This window comes from Scyliorhinus canicula, chromosome 5 (assembly GCF_902713615.1).
Source record: "Scyliorhinus canicula chromosome 5, sScyCan1.1, whole genome shotgun sequence".
Taxonomy (NCBI): domain Eukaryota; kingdom Metazoa; phylum Chordata; class Chondrichthyes; order Carcharhiniformes; family Scyliorhinidae; genus Scyliorhinus; species Scyliorhinus canicula.
The window spans coordinates 205,043,339-205,064,373 of NC_052150.1; the positions used below are offsets into that span (position 1 = coordinate 205,043,339).

General features: G+C 47.8%; 1 protein-coding gene across 3 annotated transcripts in view; it reads right to left on the reverse strand.

The window, feature by feature from the left end:
- Positions 1–352: 352 nt before the first annotated feature.
- Positions 353–21,035, reverse strand: part of rnf32 (ring finger protein 32) — an 87,011-nt gene continuing 66,328 nt past the window's right edge. For 2 of the 3 annotated variants that reach the window (XM_038798389.1, XM_038798388.1), the window contains exons 8-9: positions 2,395–2,562; positions 353–629 (exon numbers count right to left, since the gene is read on the reverse strand). In XM_038798389.1, the coding sequence (XP_038654317.1) occupies positions 375–629; positions 2,395–2,562 (423 nt within the window). In that variant the 3' untranslated portion in view covers positions 353–374. The remainder of the gene's footprint in view (positions 630–2,394; positions 2,563–21,035) is intronic. The other variant, XR_005460789.1, reaches the window with a different exon arrangement.

Genomic DNA, 21,035 nt, shown 5'->3' on the forward strand with positions numbered 1-21,035 from the left:
TCCCCGCCCCCCTCCCCCCCCCCCCCCCCCCCCAAAAAGGAGTTCCACTCCCTCTGCATTTAGCTACTGTGCATATGAAGCAGGTCAATGTCCAGTATCCTGGCAGAGGGAATAATTCTATTTTACGGTAGTGGGCTACACTATCAACACTTGAGTCACCACAACAAACCAGTGGGTGGCTACTGGTTGACGAGGGCTGTCCTTTGATCACATGGCTCATGACTGGCAACCCACACGTGGACAACATCTTCCTGCACAAAATATAATAGAGCTGAACAGGTGGGGTCTTTTAAAAAATGTTTAATACTTTAAAGTGCTCCACCTTGAAAATATTTGTTCTGAACAGCAGGGATGGAAGTTTACTCCTTTATTATTTATAAAATCTTCTTTACATAGGTCGACCTGCATAATGGGCAAATATGTTTCGCTCCCTCAGAGAAGTCCTCAAAGGCTTTCAAGCAAGTGTAGTGGAAAGTGTGCGAGCAAGACAACAGCACTGTTTTCCGCACAGACTGACCACATTTCTCCCTTCCATCAGGCCTTTTGTCAGCAGCATGGCATGTCGTGCTGCTCCAGTGATCCAGTGGAGTGATACAAATTGGACAATCAAATACCTCCCTTAGGATCGCCTGAGGAAAGTTAAAAGAACAAGGGGTGAAAATTACCATCATGACTAACGCTGAGGTGGAATTTTCAGCCAAATCTGTTCATTCAATATTCCAATAAAATACTTTGCGATTTTAAAATAACCCAGACCTTGACATTTCCCTTTACATTGACTAATGAATGAACATTTAATATTAAATTCTGTAGCTTTTTTTGCGATGTTACCCAGTAAAGTTTCTGTGCAGAAGAAATACTAACTAGTTATTGTAATTGTATTAACTTATTTGTATTATAGTGCCATTTTAAGGTCTTGGATACTGTAATTTCCTATCCTGTCCCAAATTCTTCACATACCCCCACCTTGTGCAGTGCAGAACCCTACAGGATCCACCATAACAATTCATAGCACAGGATAGAGGTTTTATTTTCCAGTGGTAAATAATGAGCACAGGAATTACATTAATTTGATTAGAAAAGCCAGCCCAGAAGGAGACCATTTTGCCTGCCCTGTCTGAGCTCGCTCTTTGGATGCGCACTCGTGCTTAGTCCTACAACCCAGTTTTTGTCTGTAACCCGATTGGATTCTTCATCCTCCAGAACCGCTCCAACTTTTAAAAATTATTTCTGAAGTCAGTTTCCACCACTTTTCCTGGTGGAGTGTTTCTTGACATTTGAGTGGGGGGGGAAAAAAAAAATGTGGAGGCCTAATTTAAGAATGATTAAAATCAATGTATATGGGTTCAAATGATATTTTCTGCTATCCAAATGTTTTTTTTTGTATTATGGCAACATCAGTGTTCAATATGTTGTGCGCCAATTATCCTAATAAAGCTGGACTGGTTATTACTTTGAATTATTTAGAAATAAATCTAAAAATTATTCATTCTTCCACAGGATAGGGGCGTGGCTGGCTGGGCCAGCATTTATTGCAATCTCTAATTATCCTTAAGCAGTTCAGGGCAGTTAAGAATCAACCACACTTCTGTGGATTTGGAGTTACGCCTGGGCCTGACCAAGGATGGGAGATTCCCTTCCCAGAGGGCATTGCATAACCTGATGGGTTTTTGTGATGATCTAAATTGGTTTCATGATCGTCATTGGACTATTGATTCCAGATTTTTGATTGAATTCAAATCTGCCGTGATTGGATTTGAACCCGGGTCCCCAGAACATTGTCCTGGATGTCTGGATCACTAGACCAGTAACAATAAATAATAATCTTTTATTGTCACAAGTATGAAGTTACTGTCAAAAGCACCTAATCGCCACATTCCGGCGCCTGTTCAGGTAAGCTGGTACGGGAATTGAACCCGCGCTGCTGGCCTTGTTCTGCATTACAAACTAGCTGTCTAGCATACTGAGCTAAACCAGCCCATACCACGATGCCAGCTCCTGCAGGTGCTAGAAATCTGTACAAAAAACAAAGTGCTGGAAATACTCAGCAGGTCCGGCATCGGTGTAGAGAGAAACAGAGTTCACATTTGGCTCAGTGATCCTTCATCATTACACAAATCACTCCAATAAATTATGTAAAATTGCGATTATGCATAATCTCTGCATTCTTAGGAAATCCTTGGGCGTTGTGCAAAATTTATATGAAAACAATACAAAAATATGACAACCAAGCATAATGGGTGCCTGCTGCTTCCCCCCCCCCCCCCCCCACTTTTGTGTGCCCCCAAAGCACTGTTCTTTGGGCACAAAAAGAGAAGGTAAATCATCCTCCTGAATTCTGAAGTATGTGCATGTCAATATTAAAAATAAAGCTGGAAAAATACTCTCACTAACCTTTATCTGTATTTGCTCCCACTCCTCTTCAGATATAGTGTGAACACGTTGCCTCTCAAATTGCTGCAGCACTCTTCTGCTTATAGCCAGTGATTGATCAATTACAGAAAAGAGCCCATCAATGTCCATATCACATGACCTCACCAACCTGTCATTAATCTCTTGTAGCTGTGGAAACACAAATTTTGTTGATTAGTAGTCAAACAAAATGAACAAAACTTGAGTCCGAATGCTCAAAATTCATTTCTCAATTTATATTCAGAGTTAGAACATAGAACATACAGTGCAGAAGGAGGCCATTCAGCCCATCAAGTCTGCACCGACCCACTTAAGCCCTCACTTTCACCCTATCCCCGTAACCCCTCCTAACCTTTTAGGACACTAAGGGCAATTTAGCATAGCCAATCCACCTAACCTGCACGTCTTTGGACTGTGGGAGGAAACTGGAGCACCCGAAGGAAACCCATGCAGACATGGGGAGAACGTGCAGACTCTGCACAGACAGTGACCCAGCGGGGAATCGAACCTGGGACCTTGGCGCTGTGAAGCCACAGTGCTATCCACCTGTGCTACCGTGCTGCCCAGAGTTGATGAGCTGGAGTCTGAGCTTCAGACACTGCACCACATCCGGGAGGGGGAGGGGGCGAGGAACCTGGACACTGTTCCAGCAGGCAATCACACTCCTTAGAATAACTAACTTAAATTCGGCCAGTGGTCAGGGACATGAGGGTGCGGCTGAGAGTGAGGCAGGTGGAGGGATCCAGGAGGTAGGGTTGCAGGAGCCTCGGTCTTTATCCCTGTCCAACAGGTTTGAGATTTTTGCTGCCGGTGTGGATGGGCATGGAGACTGCAGGGAGGGTAAGCAAACTGACCACAGCGCCGTGGTACAGGGAGCCATTCAAGTGGGTGGAAGAAAAGAAATGTAGTTGTAATCGGGGATAGTATAGTTGAGGGCATTGGCACTGTTCTCTGTGACCAGGATTGGTTCCGAAGGGACGGTCTTCATCTGAATCGTGCTGGGACTAGAGTGTGAGGAAATCACGTAACTAGGGGTGTAAATAGGTTTTAAACTAAATAGAGGAGGCGGGGGGGGGGGGGGGGGGGGGGGGGTTCAGTTGTAGGGGAAACTAGAAAACCCAATTTAAAGGAGCAGGAGGTAAGAGTTAGCAATGTGGCGGATGGTTACCAGAAAATAAAAGTGAGGGACAGAACAGGTGAATGTCTTTATGCATCAAGGAATTAAAGAAGAGTAGGGAAATCTTAACATTAAAACAAATTTAAAAGGTCTGCGTCTTAATTCAAGAAGCATTCGTTACAAACTTAATGAGCTAACGGCGCAAATAGAAACAAACGTTATGACTTGATGGGGATTACTGAAATGTGGTTACAGGGAGACCAGGTCTGGGAATTGAATATCCAAGGGTACGCAGTATTTCGGAAAGATAGGGTGAAAGGAAAAGAAGTGCTGTAATGAGAAATGACATAAGCACTGGAGATCAAGGTGTGGAATCAGTCTAGGTAGACATAAATAATAACAAAGGGAAGAAGTCCTTGGTAGGAATAATCTATAGGTCCCTGAACAGTAGTTCTACAGTGGGGCACCATGTATATTCGGAAAAACTGGGGGCTTGCAAGAAAGGCGCGGCAATAATAATGGGTGATTTTAATATGCACATAGACTGGAGGAATCAAATTGGCAAGTGTAGCCTGGAGGCAGAGCTCATTGAATGTATCAGAGATTGTTTCCTGGAACAGTATGCTGGGGAACCAACCAGAGAGGAGGTTACTCTTGATTTGCTACTCTGTAATAAGGAGGGATTAATTAATAACCTCATAGTTAAGGAGCCACTAGGGAGTAGTGACCATAGTATGGTAGATTCAGTTTGAGGGTGAGAAAGTGGAGTCCCACACTAGTGTTCTGGAACTAAACAAAGGCAATTACATAGGCTTGAGGACTGATTTGGTCCGTATAGACTGGGCAGGAAAACTAAAAGGTAGGACAGCAGATGAGCAGTGACAGTTGTTAGATACTCAATTCGTCGCAACTAAAATATATCCCAATGAGGAAGAAAGATTGGAAGAGGGGTAAAAAACATCCATGGCTAAACCAGGAGGTCAAGGACATTATAAAGCTAAGTTCTATCATATTGCAAAGGCCATTGGCAGGCTGGAAGATTGGGAAACTTTCAAACATAAAGGATACTAAACATAAGGGATACTAAAAACGTAATAAAAAGAGCGAAGGTAGATTACGAAACAAAACTAGCACAGAATATCAAAAAGGATAGCAAAAGCTTCTACTGGTACATAAAAAGGGAAGCGAGTCACTAAGGTGACTGTTGGCCTTTTGGAAGATGAAACTGTTGAGTCAGTAGTGGGGAACACTGATGGCAGAGATGCTAAATCAATACTTTGCCTCAGTTTTCACGGCGGAGAACACTAGTACCATTCCCATAGGAATGGACAATTCAGAGGTAATAGAAAGGGTGGAACTTGGAACAATCAACATCAATAGGGAAACAGTACTCAACAAACTATTGGGATTGAGGGCAGGCAAGTCCCTGATGGCCTACATCCTAGGGTGTTAAAGGAAGTGGCAGCAGAGATAGTGAATCCATTGGTTATAATATTCCAAAATGCCATGGGCACGTGAAAGTTTCCAGTGGATTGGAAATATGCTAACGTAACGGCCTTATTCAAAGAGGGACGGAGGCAGAATGTGGGAAATTACAGACCAGTTAGTTTAAAATCTGTGGCAGGAAAAATGGCACCCAATTTGCGCACCACAAACTCTCGCAAATAGCAAGGCAATACAGACCAATCTATTTTTGTCATGATCAATATTGGCCAGGGTCATGACATCGTTTGCATTCACAGGAGGAGGCAGATGGTTTAATGTTTTGGGCAAAGGATGTCACCCTCCGTACTGCATTGGATATCAGCTCTCATTTTCTGTACGCTTGAACCCAAAAGCAAGAGGACTACCCACTCTGCCACTGCTGACACCGTTAATAGGATTAATAGGTGATGCAAAGAGATCACTCGATGAGTTTGGACGAAGAAACCCCTTTATCTGAATTGAACCCTTTTCTGCACGAAAGCAAGCCCTCCTGCCTTCCCAGCATCTAGCTGTTTCTTAATTCCTGTCCTCGTCTCAACCTCTCTCCTGGCAAGGCATCTATCTGCAGAAAGTTCACAATTCTTTTTATTAAGTGTCAAATACATATGCAAGTTAAATGAATCATTCAAGGTACAGTTAATTCTGCAACAGTGTTAATTTAGTCTAAAAACATTAAAAGATGTGTTTATATAGGGCGTTAATATATCACTCATATCTCAAAGCATTTCATATACAATTCATTTACTTTGAAGTAGTGCCTGTTATTATGTAGACAAATGCAGGTCTGTAAAGCCGTTTAATGCAATATATAATTATTTCAATCCTGTTGGGAATATTTTATAGTACTGGATTATAGCTTGTGGTTCAGCAAAAGGCTTTTAGTGAATTGAAAATCTGAATAACACGAGATGTTCATTATTTGTAACTAACAACCATCCAAAACCTTTGGCTCCAATAATCAGGAATGTAGCCAAAATTTCCATTACATAAATTATCACTAATATTCAGCTCCCTCCTCCTCCCCCTAACCAGTAAAGTGTGTAGACCACAAACTGTGTCAAGTGACAATTTGTCAGTGATGTTACTTCCCACCATTCTATTATTATAAGCGGAACGGCAGAAGCCATGCATACTTGATCACTTTTAGGACTTACAAAGCTAGTTGACATCAAATAGAAACTGAACTCAAAAGGATTGTGTGGTGAGCTAGGATTTAGAACTTCCAGATCTTTTTTTAAAATTGATTAATCTACTGCCAAATTGTATCTGGATGGGCCACAGTCAAAATCCACAGAACACATCCCATTTTTTTTATCACTTCAGCTTCCCTTATATTTAATCTAATTCCAAATGAAATCTTATATGACTTGAACTAGTTTCTGCACTGCACAACATAATTTAAAAAGGGAATGGGACTATTTGTGCCGCCCTTTTGGCGCCGATCATTTGGCGCTCATCGGTTTTGGCGCTGGCCTTTTGGGCGCTCGTCTGTTTGGCGCCAATTCAGACTACTTCAGCAATTAATGATAACAATCGACAGCCTTGGTGCTACATAAGCCTGTTCGCAATGGGCGGCATCCGCCACTTTTTCCTACAGAAATGTGGAATCAGTACAGGCGAACAATAGCTGGTGAGGACCGAACAAACAATCATGCTGAAGCAGCACACAGAAAAATATATGCAGAATTAGGAATGAACCATCCCGTTATGTGGAAGTTCATCGATGGTGTAAGGAAAATTCAAAAAGAGCGTGATGCTTACTACGAGCAGTTGATTGCCGGGAATGCTCCAAATCAAAAACTTCTGAAATACATTAAGGCCGATGAGCGTATCTTAAACATCGCACAACAGTTTGATTCACGGGCACCACTTGAATATTTACGTGGTTTGGCCCACAACTATGAACTGCATTAAACTTTTATACTCGTTTTACTTAATATTTGGTGTTAGAAATAAATGTTTTTATCCATTATTATTATTATTATTAACTATGAAATGCATTAAACTTTTATACTCATTTTACTTGTTATTTGGTGTTAGACTATATAAATGTCATGTTTTTATCTATTATTATTATTAACCTATCATTACATTCTTGGCAATATATTCAATACACAACAAAGGCGCCAAAACAGCTGGGCGCCAAAATAATGAGCGCCAAATCAATTTAGTGCCAAAATGGCGGTGTCAAGTGATCGGTGCCAAAAGCGCGGCGCCAAAACGTACCCGACCCATTTAAAAATGCAACAATAGATCGGAAGAAGTCTAGAACGGAATATTAACGGCAGAACTTGATGTGATAAGAAAAATTTGAAGTGTAGATGCAAGGTCATCGGGTCCTGCATAACTTTCTATCCATTAAAACTAAATTTGATCCTAAATTCTGCATCAACCTTATTTAAAATTACTATTATTGATGTTTTTGAAAAGATTTTAATTGAAATTTTAATCATACACAACCCCCCCCCCCCCCCCCCCCCCCAACAGTGACCAGATCTCCTAAATGTAAAAGAAACAGGCCCCATCTCCGGTGAAACCACTCATCTGCCCCTCTCAGAGCAAATTTCACCTTTGCCAAATCCTTTCGATTGCCCTGCCCTGCCAAGGGGGGGGGGGTTCCTGCAGGGGACCCGGTTCCAATGCCACATGCAGAATCTCAGACATGGTGCTGAAAAATTAACCCCAATATTTTTCCAACTTCAGGCAGGACCAGAACATATGGACATGATTGGCTGCATCCCTCCCACACCGTTTGCAACTATCTTCCACCCCCTCAAAACAACCGGCTCATCCTTGCCTTCGTTAAGTGCACCCTGTACACCACTTTTAACTGAATCAATCCCACCTCGCACTCGAGCTCGAGGCATTGACCCATCACAGCACTTTGCACCAAAATCCTTCTGCCCCATCCACATCCCTTCCTCCCACTTGGTCTTAATCCCTTCCATGGACTCCTTATCCTCCTCCATAATCCTGCAGTGGATCGCTGAAATGACCCCACTCTCCAACCCCCCCACGGGCAACATGGTAGCACAGTGGTTAGCGCAGTTGCTTCACAGCTCCAGGGTCCCAGGTTTGATTCCCGGCTTGGGTCACTATCTGTGCGGAATTTGTACGTTCTCCCAGTGCCTGCGTGGAATTCCTCCGGGTTTCCTCCCACAGTCCAAAAATGTGCTGGTTAGGTGGATTGGCTATGCTAAATTGCCCATAGTGTCCAAAAAAGGTTAGGTGGGGTTACGGGGATAGGGTGGAGGTGTGGGCTTAGATAGGATGCTCTTTACAAGATCCCACCTCCACCCGCACCTTACTCCAGCCTCGCATCTTCTCTGCATTCGTGGCCCAGTAATAGTGCAACAGGTTCGGAACGGCCAAGCCCCCCAACTGCCCCCCCCCCCCCCCCTTTTGGAACCACCTTCCTTATCCTTGCTACCTTCCCTGCCCACACAAATTACAAGACCAGCCTATCCACTCATCGAAAGAATGACTTTGGCAAAAAAGACCTGCAGACACTGGAACAAAATCAGGAACTGTTGGAAAATATTCATTTTTACTGCCTACACCCGGCCAGCCAATGACAAAGGGAGGCTGTTCCATCTCCCCAAATCTTCCTTCACCCTCCCCACCAGGCTCATGAAATTTAGCTCAGGAAGTCGTGCCCAGTCCCGCGCGCGGCGACCTGCAACCCCAAATATCTAAAGTCCCTATCCAAAATGGCAACCTTTCCACACCCGCCCTGCACCTGGAGAAGATACCACAAAATACTCACCCTTCCTTAAATTTAATTTATACCCCACAAACCCCCCAGAATTTGCTTAGCAATCCCATTATGTCCCTCACCAATGACCTCGGGTCCGAGATGTACAGCAGCGGAACATCTGCATACAGACAAACTATGCCCCCCCCCTCCGTAAGGCCGAACCCCTCAGCGCAATGGCCAAGGGCTCAATCGCCAACACGACAGAAGGGGGGACATGGATCCTCCCTGCCTCGATCCCCGGAATAGTGGGAGGTACCCCGAATTTATGCCATTCGTCCACACACATGCTGTCGGATCCATGAATTTCACCCATGCCACAAACTTCAGCCCAATCCCATACTTTTCCAGTGCTGCTAACGGATAACAATTCCATCCCTATTTTGCTCGATCTCCCACACAGTTGCCAGCAATCGACTGGATTTCTCGCCATACTCATACACATGCCCTCCCCGTAGTCAGATCAAACTTCGTCTGCAACTCCCTCCTCAACAATAGCCCGGCTCTGGATCATCTATGTATCTTCCATCAACCTCCAAAATCTCCTCTAAAAGCTGCTCCCGCTCCTCCCTACCCACGTTTGCCTTGAATGAGATGACCTCACCCCTCACTACCGCTTTAAACAGCTCCCAAACCATCAATGACAAGACCTTCACCATTTTGGTTAAACTCCACGTTCTCCTCAATCACCTTTCCAATCTTGATGCAAAAATTTGGGTCTGCCAACAAGCCCACATCTAACCTCCATGCCGAACTCCAGGCCAGACCCTTCTCTAAGACCACATCCACACAGTGCGGAGCATGGTCCGATATCACGATCGCCAAATACTCTGCCTTCTTCACCCAGGCAAGCAGCGCCTTCCCTACCACAAAATTGTTGATCCTTGAGTACATTTTATGGATCGGTGAATAGAATCTGTCCCGCGGATGAAGAAACCTCCTTGGCTCCACCCCTCCCACCTCCTTCATGAACCCGGCTAACACGTTCGCCCCCCGCTCCCCCCCCCCCCCCCCCCCCCCCCCTCCACCCGCGAAGGGACCAGTGGACGCGACTGGACTTGTCCACCGGGTCCAACACCCTGTTACAATCCCCAACCCCAGTATCAACTGGTGAGTACCCAGATCTGCTATGGCCGCTAACATTTTCCTTACAAACCCAGCGTTATCCCAGTTTGGGCATATAAACACTAACCAACACCACTAGCCTCCCAACTCACCGGTCACTATCACGTACCTGGTCCCCTGGTCCACCACCACCTTCTCCACCTGGAACCTCACCTGTTTACCCGCCAGTATCACCCCCCCCCCCCCAAGGCCCTACTGTGGAAGCCAGAATGGAACACCAGGCTCACCCACCCTTCCTTAGCCTCATCTGGTCGTCTGCAACAGCACCATGTCCACTTTCAGACCCTTTAATGCAAGAAAACTTGTGATATCTTCACCGGCCGCCCAACCCTCGCACGTTACAAGTCACTGTACAGACCAGACACATCTAACAGTTCAGCAACCGTTGAAAGAGGTTGGGGAAAGAGCCATGGAGAGATAACGGTGGATAATACTCACTCTGCCTGGGTCCACATCTGCAATTTGTTTAATATAAAGTTTGAACTTGATAATGCTCAAATGTAAACAATGTATTTGCCTATGTAACATGCAGTGTATAAATGTTACTTGATTCCTTAGTTGGGTAGAGTCAGCACCGGAGATTCTTCTCTGACGTGCTCTCCCCACGCATTGGCTAATAAACAATCATTTTGTACCTGAGTCACCTCTGATTATTTTGTCGGAAAGAAAAATATGGCAACACTTCCATGATGTGGTAAGTGTGAGAGGGACTATTGGTTAGCCATTACTGGCAATATGTTTTGAATATGAACACAAATCTCTCCATGAGAAGGGCTACAATCCTACACAGGTGAAGAAGCCCCACACAGAGAGAAAGATTAGACAATTAAATGTGCGATTGGAAAAATTAAGGAGGGTTTCACATCTTTGGGGCCTTAACTCCAGTTTTGTAAGAGCAGATATCTGTACCGGAGAGATGAACGTCACCTCATCTGAACCTTTCTCCTGACTTCAAGAATAGATAAAGTTTTCAAGTAAGTTTAAATTTGTAAAGTGCAGTTAACCAAGGCAGTAGTCAGAGTACAATGCTCCCCTTCTCACCCAAAGCCACTTTTTAGCTCCTAGACTTGACCACAAAGATCACTGGGGGGGGGGGGGGGGGGGGGGGGGGAAGCCTCTTCATCTAGCCTCTCTAGAAAGCTGGCAAGATCAGTGATTGCCACAACAGATACTTGAGTCCGCCCATCAAATGCATTTAAAGAGCCCTCCAGCAGGGAAATTGGCCGCGGATCCTGTCTGCTCACTTGCTTGCTGCAACTTATTTCAATACTGCCATTCAGGCTGTACGTGCGAGTTCCCCCACCTGTGGAGGTGAGGACATGTCTTGGGACTCTGAAAGCAACTCCAGTTAGACAGCTGCTGATTTCTGTACGACTAGACTACCTGTAACCTTGATGGATAAGCAGTAGATTTTCATCCAGAGCAAAAATACCCAACTCCCCGGTGAAGACCATAGAGATTGCTTCAAAAACCACTCAATTAAATGTTATCCTATTCCCATGAATAGCTCCTTCCATGACTAGTCTATACTCATTCAATGCCTAGACTATCAGCTGCAGCATGTCAAATGTTAACATTATCCACAGAGGATCAATTCCAAAAGTGCCAACAACAATATTCCTTGGAATAGCAGCAGAAGCACTGCCTAGCCTCTACCCACAGACCAAGCCAGTGGACAATCTGGAGCAGAAATGCAAAGGCACCATAAAATATTCCAAAACTTAATCCCACACACATTGGGTCAAATTTAATGGCGTCATCAAATGTGAGTTGGAGGGACAGTGGGGCTGGAAAGTCCATCACTTTCCCGATGCCATGGAATTTTCCTGGGCAGCGAATGTGGAGGACAACCTTCCTGTTCACGAGCTAATTGAGGCCCTTAAATGTCCAATCATGGGCCACGCCTGGGCCTCTTCGCACCGCCATTGGCGTTTACCAGTGCCAGGCACAAGTGGAGACTGCCCGCTAAATCCTGACAGCCTCCCGGCAGGTTCAGTGGTGAGGTCCCCTCCTAATCAGGCATAAAATGATATCGGGAGATGCCCCCTTGCCCCATGGAAACCCCTACCCTCTCCAGCTGCACCACCCTCGCCGGCTCCTGCCTGACTGCCCCTGGTAATCCTGACCCCCCCTTTTTCTAGGTCTGAGGGCAACGTACAAGCTGATATTCTGGGCCACGTGCAGTCAGCGGCCACCCGTCTCAATGGTGCTTCTGGGACTGAAGGGCTGCAGAGCCCCCAATTGGTTGGCTTCTCCTGGAAGCAAGATGTTGTTCATTAAAGGAAAGGGAGCCCCAAGGCAGCTAATTAGCTGCCTGAATGCCACAGAATCATGTCAGGGCTCCCCTGATTGGCTGAGCTGGGCTTGACCCAGTTTTTCACCCCATGGTTGGGATCACCGTCATCATGACAAAATTCATGCCACTGTTTCTGAAGAACTGCCAGGTGTGAGGACAGTTAAAGGAACAGAACACTTGGTTCCTGCCTTTTGGGAGTTTCATAGTCCATAGTGGCAGCAAGGTATCACAGTGGTTAGCACATTTACCTCACAGCTCCAGGGTCCCAGGTTCGATTCCCGGCTGGGTCACTGTCTGTGCGGAGTCTGCACGTCCTCCCCGTGTGTGCGTGGGTTTCCTCCGGGTGCTCCGGTTTCCTCCCACAGTCCAAAGATGTGCAGGTTAGGTGAATTGGCCATGCTAAATTGCCCCTTAGTGTCCAAAAAGGTTGGATGGGGTTGCTGGTTAGGGGGATAGGGTGGAGGTATGGGCTTGGGTCGGGTGCTCTTTCCAAAGGCTGGTGCAGACTCGATGGGCCAATTGGCCTCCTTCTGCACTGTAAATTATATATATATGGATTCAGCGATACTAATTTCCCCATTAAATGATATTCTGTTTCCTATAAACTTGACCCTGGCCAGAATTCTTAGTTTGGGACTATGGGCAGGATTCTCCGTTGTGTGACACTGATATTGTAATCGGCAATCGGGCGAAGAAGCCCTTCCAACGCCCAAATCAGGAGCGGCGGCAGTTTGACGCTGGTGTTCGAGTCTCCGCCCCTCTAATGGCGTTGTCGCTCGCCATTGAATCGGCGTTGCCGTGTTATCAGAAGGCCCTCCCGCAATGCTCCGTCCCCGATCGGCCGAGTTCCTGACCGTGAGGTTGGCACGTGGTCTCAGAGGTCGGGAACCCGACGTGCAGGCTGCGGACTGTGTCGAGTGCCGCCACACTCAGTCGGGATCCGTGCGGTTGGTCGGAGGGGGCGGGGGGCTTCTTCTGCGACAGCTGGGGCACTGGTGGAGGGTAGCCTGTGGGGTCGTATTTGGCGGGTCGGATCCAAGCATGACCGGCGCCATTTTGTATGGCGCAGCCGCTGCAGGTCATCGGCGTGCGCATGCGACCCGGCCATTCTCCGGCCATTTTTGATGCAGGAGCCGAGAGTTTGATCTGGTGCCGTTGCGAACTCCTCACCGGTCTCGGCATCGCGAGGGCTCGCCGCTGATTTTGCCGTTGTAAAATGCCTGCGAATTCTCTGTTTCAGCCGGCACTTCGCCTCGGAAACGGAGAATCCAGCCAGCCATATGTTTTCCCATTGGAGGTGAATTGGAACAGGAGTGTAAATCACGATGCAATTTAATATCCTTCACTATGCAAATTTATGCATGGTGAGGAATACGAGGGATGCCCGCTATCGGGCTGCCAGTTTGAGTGGGTGGCCCAATGGCGAGTTCCCGCGGCCGGCCACCCCCCACCTCCTCATCACAAAACAGCCCCACACCCACCCCCCACATTGTAAATTAGTCCCCCACCCCCGGATTTTCTGTGTCCTCCCCTTCCCCAAGTACAGGAGTGACCTTACCCGCCTATCCCCCAGAGACCCCTAAATACGGGGACCCCCCACAGGGACCCCTGAGTAATGGGATCACCTACAGAGACCCCCTGAATACCCCACAGATCCCCAGAATAGAGACCCCTGTCTGGAAGTTAGAGAGCAGTCCAGAAGCGCAAATGAAAAAAATGACTGTTGTAACACTCACCTGGGCCTATAGCTGCTGGTTCAGACAGAGGAAGCACCACGTGTCAATTCCTGGAAAGAGTAAACCAGTGACCTGTGTTTAAACCGTTCAGATCCTTGAGCTGCAAATTATTCAGTCATGTCTCTTAGTGGGCTGTGATTGACAGCTTCCAGAAACACAGCTGTGAGCCTTGCTTCATTCATCTTTTTCATAGTTCAGTAACTGTGAAGTGCTCCGACCACAATGTTTACAAACATCAACCACTTCAAAGAGAGCCAAGTGCTGTCAATTTACAGCTCACCACTTCAAAGTCACTCAAGCGTGAAAGGGGGTGATTGAAAAGCACTGCCATGGCCTCTCAATATCATGAGAGGCCAAAAACGGGATTTGCGCCAGCGAGATTTCAGAACGTGATTTTCCTGGGCCCAGGCCCGTCCCAGGAAGGGCATAAACCTGATTAACACAAAATTTAATCCATTAGTATCTACTCGGTGGGCACTGCATCTTCAGCCCTTATCGAATCTTCCCACCCACCAGGCATAACGTCATGCCAGCACGAATTACTACTGCTTTTTAAAAATGGGAACTAGGTGCTTGACTTCGGTGGGAGAGGGAGATGAGCACCACTGTCTCCACTGAGCATCAGGGCGACAAAGGGGACTGAGGCTGCTGGGGGTGGAGTGGTGGGTGGAGCGAGTTGACGGTGATCGGGGGAGGTGGGGGGTGACGGAAAGGGGAGGGCAGCTATCTGGAGCACAAGGCTGTACTCGCAGGGTGTTGATGGCCCTGGAGTCTGCAGTCTGTGGCATGGGAGTCGGGTGGCTGCGGGGCACATGGGGTGGGGGCTGGGGTGCGATGAGAGTTAGGGCGCCAGGCCTAATGGACTAGGTGGATGAGACCCTGAAATGAAAGCAACTCGGGGCTCAACCTATGGAGCAGCTGTCCAGGAGGCTGCATGTCAGCAATGATATCTCCTGAATAATGTTGTCTGAGTAAGAAAGGTGCCTATTAGCTCTGGCTCTCCGTGAAACAGAAAGCAATTGTGCTCTGCAACATTCCTGAGACTCATGCCTGCACTAATTGGTCATGAAGAGTTATCCTTCGCACTGCCAGCTGCCCACAGTCTAAAACTCAAGCAATGGGATGAATCTTCAGGGTTCAGGAAGAAGAGCTTGGTGGCACGGATCAAGAGGCAATGGGATCGATTCTCTGCTGGGATCCCAACGCCTGCCGGTCAGGATCCAGCAGCGCACGCAAGGAAGACATAACCGCACAGTTGACGTTGGCCAGTGGGATGAGGGAGCACAGGATATTCCTGTAAGAACCCCCAGTGGTAGTGAGCTTAAGGGAGGAGGGGAGACCAAGGCGGAAGGTTACAGGCCATGTTCTGGGATGGGAGGGCACCAGAGCTGTGAGTGTGTTGTCACTGTCGGCAAAACTCCGGGACTGGCTGCTTCCAGGTCAGGAAGGCCATTGTGTCAGGGAACATAATTATGGTCAGCAGCCGTGACACCAACCTGACTCTCTCTTTTTGCAGAGTTCCGTGTGAGATTGGGATGGAGCCAGTGGAGCTGACCATCCTTCTAATCACTGCGCTGGAGGTGGTTCTGAGGAAAGATCCTGCAGAATGAAATCAGGGGGCCACAGGGCAGGATGAGGGTCCGGAGACTGCACTAGCCGTGCAGGAGGCACAAAGGCGCCGAAGAAGACCGAGGGTCTACTGGACACGTGTGTCCTGCATGGAGCTGTCCAGCACCATCTGTCAACGAAGAATCTACCTTACAACAGAAACTGTGCAGCACCTGTGCCATGAGCTTGCGGACTTGGTGGCGGTGGGCACCCATTCCCTGTGGCCACCAAGGTCGTGGCAGCTTTCAACTTCTATGCCATGGCATACTTCCAGGGCTCCACTGGGGACGTTTGTGGTATTTCACAGGCATCCACCCATAAGTGCATCTGTGAGTTGGTGCAAGACATGCAAGAGGGCAGCTTCCCACAATTCACTTTTATTGAATTTAATATATTCCCCAATAGCAATGGGCATGCATTCACAAAATTCCTTGCCCACTAACAAGGCTGCATCCAATCTCCAGGGTGCTCACTGGGAAGGACCTGACTTTAGTGCCAAATCAATAAAATGTGGGGCATGGTCTGAAATCACAATTGACAATTAACTCACACCCTCCAGTGCAGGGAGGAGAGACCTACCCACCATAAAGAAGTCGATAGGCGAATATACCTGGTGGAAATGGGAAAAAAAGGACAAATCTTTCTCATCCGGATGCAAAAAACTCCACAGATCTGTGCCCCCCCCTCCCTATGTGCTCCATGAAAATCAACAATGCCTTTGCCATCCCTGATGGAGTCAGAGATTTGGGCCTGGACCGATCCATCCTGGGATCCTGAACAGAGTTTAAGTGCACTCCTGAAATAAGTTGATGCAAATCCAAATTTGGGATGGAGGCTCGTAGTTCGGGGCGTAGACATTGACCAGGACCATTGAGGTGCCCACCAAAGACCTATAGATAATAACATGTCGACCATACGACTATAAGACATAGGAGCAGAATTAGGCCACTCAGCCCATTGTGTTTGCTCCGCCATTCAATCATGGCTGATATTTTTCTCATCCCCGTTCTGACTTTTCCCCATAATCCCTGATCCTCTCATCAATCATGAACCTATCTATCTCTGTCTTAAAGACACTCAGTGATTTGGCCTCCACAGCCTTCTGCAGCAATGCGTTCCACAGATTCACCACCCTCTGGTTGAAAAAATTCCTCCTCATCTTTGTTTTAAAGGATCGTCCCTTTAGTCTGAGATTGTGTCCTCTGCTTCTAGTTTTTCCTACAAGTGGAAAAATCCTCTCCACGTCCACTCTATCCAGGCCTCGCCGTATCCTGTAAGTTTCAATAAGATTCTCCCTCATCCTTCTAACTCCGAGTACAGACCCAGAGTCCTCAATCGTTCCTCATATGACAAGCTCTTCATTCCAGGGATCATTCTTGTGAACCTCCTCTGGACCCTTTCCAAGGCCAGCACAAATTTCCTTAGATACGGGGCCCAAAACTGCTCACAATACTCCAAATGGGGTCTGACCAGAACCTTATACAGCCTCAGAAGTACATCCTGGTCTTGTATTCTAGCCCTCTTGACATGAATGCTAACATTGCATTTGCCTTCCTAACTGCTGACTGAACCTGCACGTTAACCTTAAGAGAATCGTGAACATGGACCCCCAAATCCCTTTGTGCTTCTGATTTCCGAAGCATTGCCCCATTTAGAAAATTGGGAACAGCCAAGATCTTAAGGGCAGAAAATGGTCACCTTTTATTGATCAAAATTGCTGCACCCGCGTCCTACCATTAAAGCTCGAATGAAAACTTTGTCCCACCACCCCTTCCGTAATCTCGTCTGGTCTCTGACCCAGAAATGAGTCTCTTGCAGAAACATCACATCGCATTTAAAACTTTAAGATGGGAAAATACCCTCAATCTTTTCACTGGGCCATTCAACCCCCTGACATTCCAGGTGACCCAACCGGGTTGGGGATGCACCCCCCCCCCCCCCCCCCACCCCCACCCCCCCACCCCCCCCCCCCCTCTCGATCCGGAGTCAGCCATTTCCACCAAGAGGGATTATCCAACAATTGTATAGAAAGTACCGCAACCAGGTCCATCCAAGACTGCCACCAAACCAACCAACAAGATTAAACAAAGACACAAACTGGCTTGTAAATAACAGACACACTCGAGCTGCTACTTTGTAAATACCACATGCCTTACACGTCAAACTGTTAAAGTTGAAAATGCCACTAAAATATTTTAAAGAGTATTTGTATTCAACGAATTTTCAGCAGTTTTACAAGATTTTCACAGTAACCTCATTGCAGTGTTAATGTAAACCTACTTGTGACACTAATAAAGATTATTATTGTTCACAACAACCCCCCCCCCCCCCCCCCCCCCCCCCCCCGCTGGCAGCACCGTCTCCAGCAACTATGAGCCAAGCATTATCGGGAAGGTCGGAAGACCTTCCTCGCAAAGTCCCGCACCTGTATATACCAGAAACCTTCGCCCCGTGCCAGCCCAAACTTCTCGCCCAACTCCTCCAAACCCACAAACTGCCCTCCAAGAAACAGATCTTTCATTTTCTTAATCCCCCTCTCTTCCCATCCCCGGAACCTTGCTTCCATCCTCCCCGGCTCGAATTCATTGTTCTTTCCTGACCCAGCTGCAAACCTAAAATGCTGCTTCCAGATCTTCAATGCGGCCACCACCACTGGACTCATCGAATATTTCCCAGGAGCCATCGGGAGTGGCACCATTGCCAGTGACCACTACCCCAACCCCCTGCAAGAGCCCGCGTCCATCCTCACTCATGAAGCCCACCTCCCCTCCCTGCTCTATCCCCGAATCTTCTCTGCATTTTCCACCCAATAATATTACATTGAAATTGGGAGGTCCAACACCTCCCCCCACCCCCCCCCCCCACCCCGCCCCCGCTGTCCCCTCTGTAGTATCACCTTCCTAATCCTAGCCACCTTCCCCTCCCAGACAAACAAGGAGCTCAGCCTGTCGCCCCTCCTAACAAGATGCCGACAGGCACTGAAACAAGAACAAGAATCACGGTAACACATTCAACTTCATTGCCTGCACCCAGCCTGCCAATGACAGAGGGAGATTGTCCCACCTCCGCACATCACCCTTCACCCTTCCCACCAAGTTAGTGAAATGAAACTTCCGAAGCCCTAAATCCCGGGCCACCTACAACCCCAGATACCTAGGGCTGGATTCTCCATTTCAGGGACGATGTCCCCACGCCGTCGTGAAAATTGTGGTCTTTTACGCCAGAAAACCTGGCGGCAAAAGGCCGCAGATTCACAGCCTTGCAGGGAGCTAGCAGGCAGCTGTTGTGGAGCTCGCAACTCCAGCTGCCGATACGGCACCCCCGCACTTCCGGGTCAGAGACCACGCATGCGCACGGCAGCGGCCTCCAGCGGCAGCGCCGTGATCCCGACCGCCCGCAAAATAAAAGCCCAGTCCCGACCGAGGCCCCCTCCTGCCCTCCGACCGGCATGCCCCTGATTGTGGCAATCACGGACTGAGTCCGCAGTCTCCTAGCGAGTATCCCAAATGGCAGGACTAGATAAGATCCACGCCGTCGAGAATTCGACTGGTCGGGGGGTGGGGATACTCTGCACGGGTGGGGGGGGGGGGCGGAGAATCACTGAACTGGCAGCGGTCCCGACTGCAGGAGGGAAACTGGATTCTCCGCCCCATCGCTGAACACGATTTAGCCATCAGGGTGCAGAGAATCCAGCTCCTAAAGTGAGATGCTGCCAGACGAATGGCAGCCCCCCCCCCCCACCCCTACTCCAGGAGGGAAGATTACAAAGTATTCAGTTTTCCCTAAATTCAATTTGTACGCTGAATCTTGGACAAACGTTCGGCACAACATCGTGGGCCGAAGGGCCTGTTCTGTGCTGTATTTTTCTATGTTCTATGTTCTAACGCCCCAAATCTCTGAAGAAACCTCATTTTACTCCCCACCGAAGAGCTTGGCTCCAAAATATACAACTGCAAGGCATCTGCATATGGGGATACCCTCCACCACACCCTGCCCCCTCACTATCCCCTTCCACAATCCCGAGCTCCTCATCGCAATGGCCAAGGGCTCTATAGCCAATACAAACAGAAGGGTGGGCATGGGGAATCCCTGCTTTATACCCCGGTGCAATACAAAATATCCTGAGTTGGTACTATTTGTGCGCCCACTCGCCATCGGCTCCTCATATAGCAGCTGCCACAAACTTCGGCCCAATCCCAAATTTCTCTCATACCACCATCAAATAATTCCACACCACCCGATCAAATGCCTTATCTACTTCCAGTGCCACCACCCCCACCTCCGTCTCCCTACCCCCTGCCGGAGAAAGCACCACATTCAACATCCTCCTCGCATTCGAGGATAACTGTCTTCCCTTTACGAACACATCAGCTGAATATGAAGAGGTTGTGCTGGTGGATGCCAAGGGCTGCTGAGTAACACGCACGCAGATCGGATATGGGGAAGGTGCCAGGCGTCAGTGATTTCTTTGGCAAGTGGGGGTTGGGAATTTGAGAGGTGGCTGGTGGAACTGATGCCAAGAGAGGGGTGGCAACTTGCCCTTGATGCTCGGTGGAGGTTGTTGGTTTTCTTCCTACATTGTACAGTGGTCCTCCTGGTCACGCTGCCTGCACCGGCAACCACTGCCACTGCCTCCCAGGCGGTATTGGTGGCCCTGTTGCTGGGTCCCTTGGGGGAACTGTCTTGCCTCCACAGTGTTCAGAAGCTGACCCAGGTCGACATCCCCAAAGCGAGGAGCAGGTCTGTGCGCTGTCATGCCTGTGTGTTGACTGGGAGTAAGTGGTGAGGGGGCGTTTAAATACAGCCCCCCCTTATTAGTGGCGAGCTGCTGAGGCACGGGTCTGGCGAATCAGAAAGCCAAGAACTCAGAAGTTCTGAATAAACAATATTGAGACAGAGTTCCAATATGACTTTCGCAGGTTCAGTTCAACGCTCGTTTCTGTACAGTCGCATTGGTCCCATTTCCCCCATTCAGTATGGTCATATGCCAGCTACATAACCACAGCCCCGAAGGTCGTTTACTTGCAGCTGCACTGTCGCCAGATGTAGCTGAGCCAAGTGGAGGCTTTAAGATGTCCGTACTCATTGTGGATGCTCATTCTGAAGCTATTAGTCGCTCATTTGATTAGGACTGCTCACTGAGCTAACAGTTAAAGTAAAAAAACAAGCTCTTCTTTGAGAAATGTGTACTCGGATTATTTAATTCTCAGCCAAACTATTATCAGTAGTTTGAAGAAGATAACTAGGCCCCGTGTTATCACTTCAGAAACACTTATCCACCTCATAGTTTGAAGTTAAAGGCCTTTCGCTCCCAAATTCCTTTCTGGTGTGACGGCTAAGTTGCTTATCCTACAAAATAAGATTAAGTTCTATTTATGGACATAACAAGTGCGCTAAATTATTTTTAATGCACTTATTTTTGTTGTTCTTGGATGGAGAACATCCCTATATCTTAGGTAGTCTATTTTGGAGATTTAAAAGATCCCAAGGTAATAAGTTGAC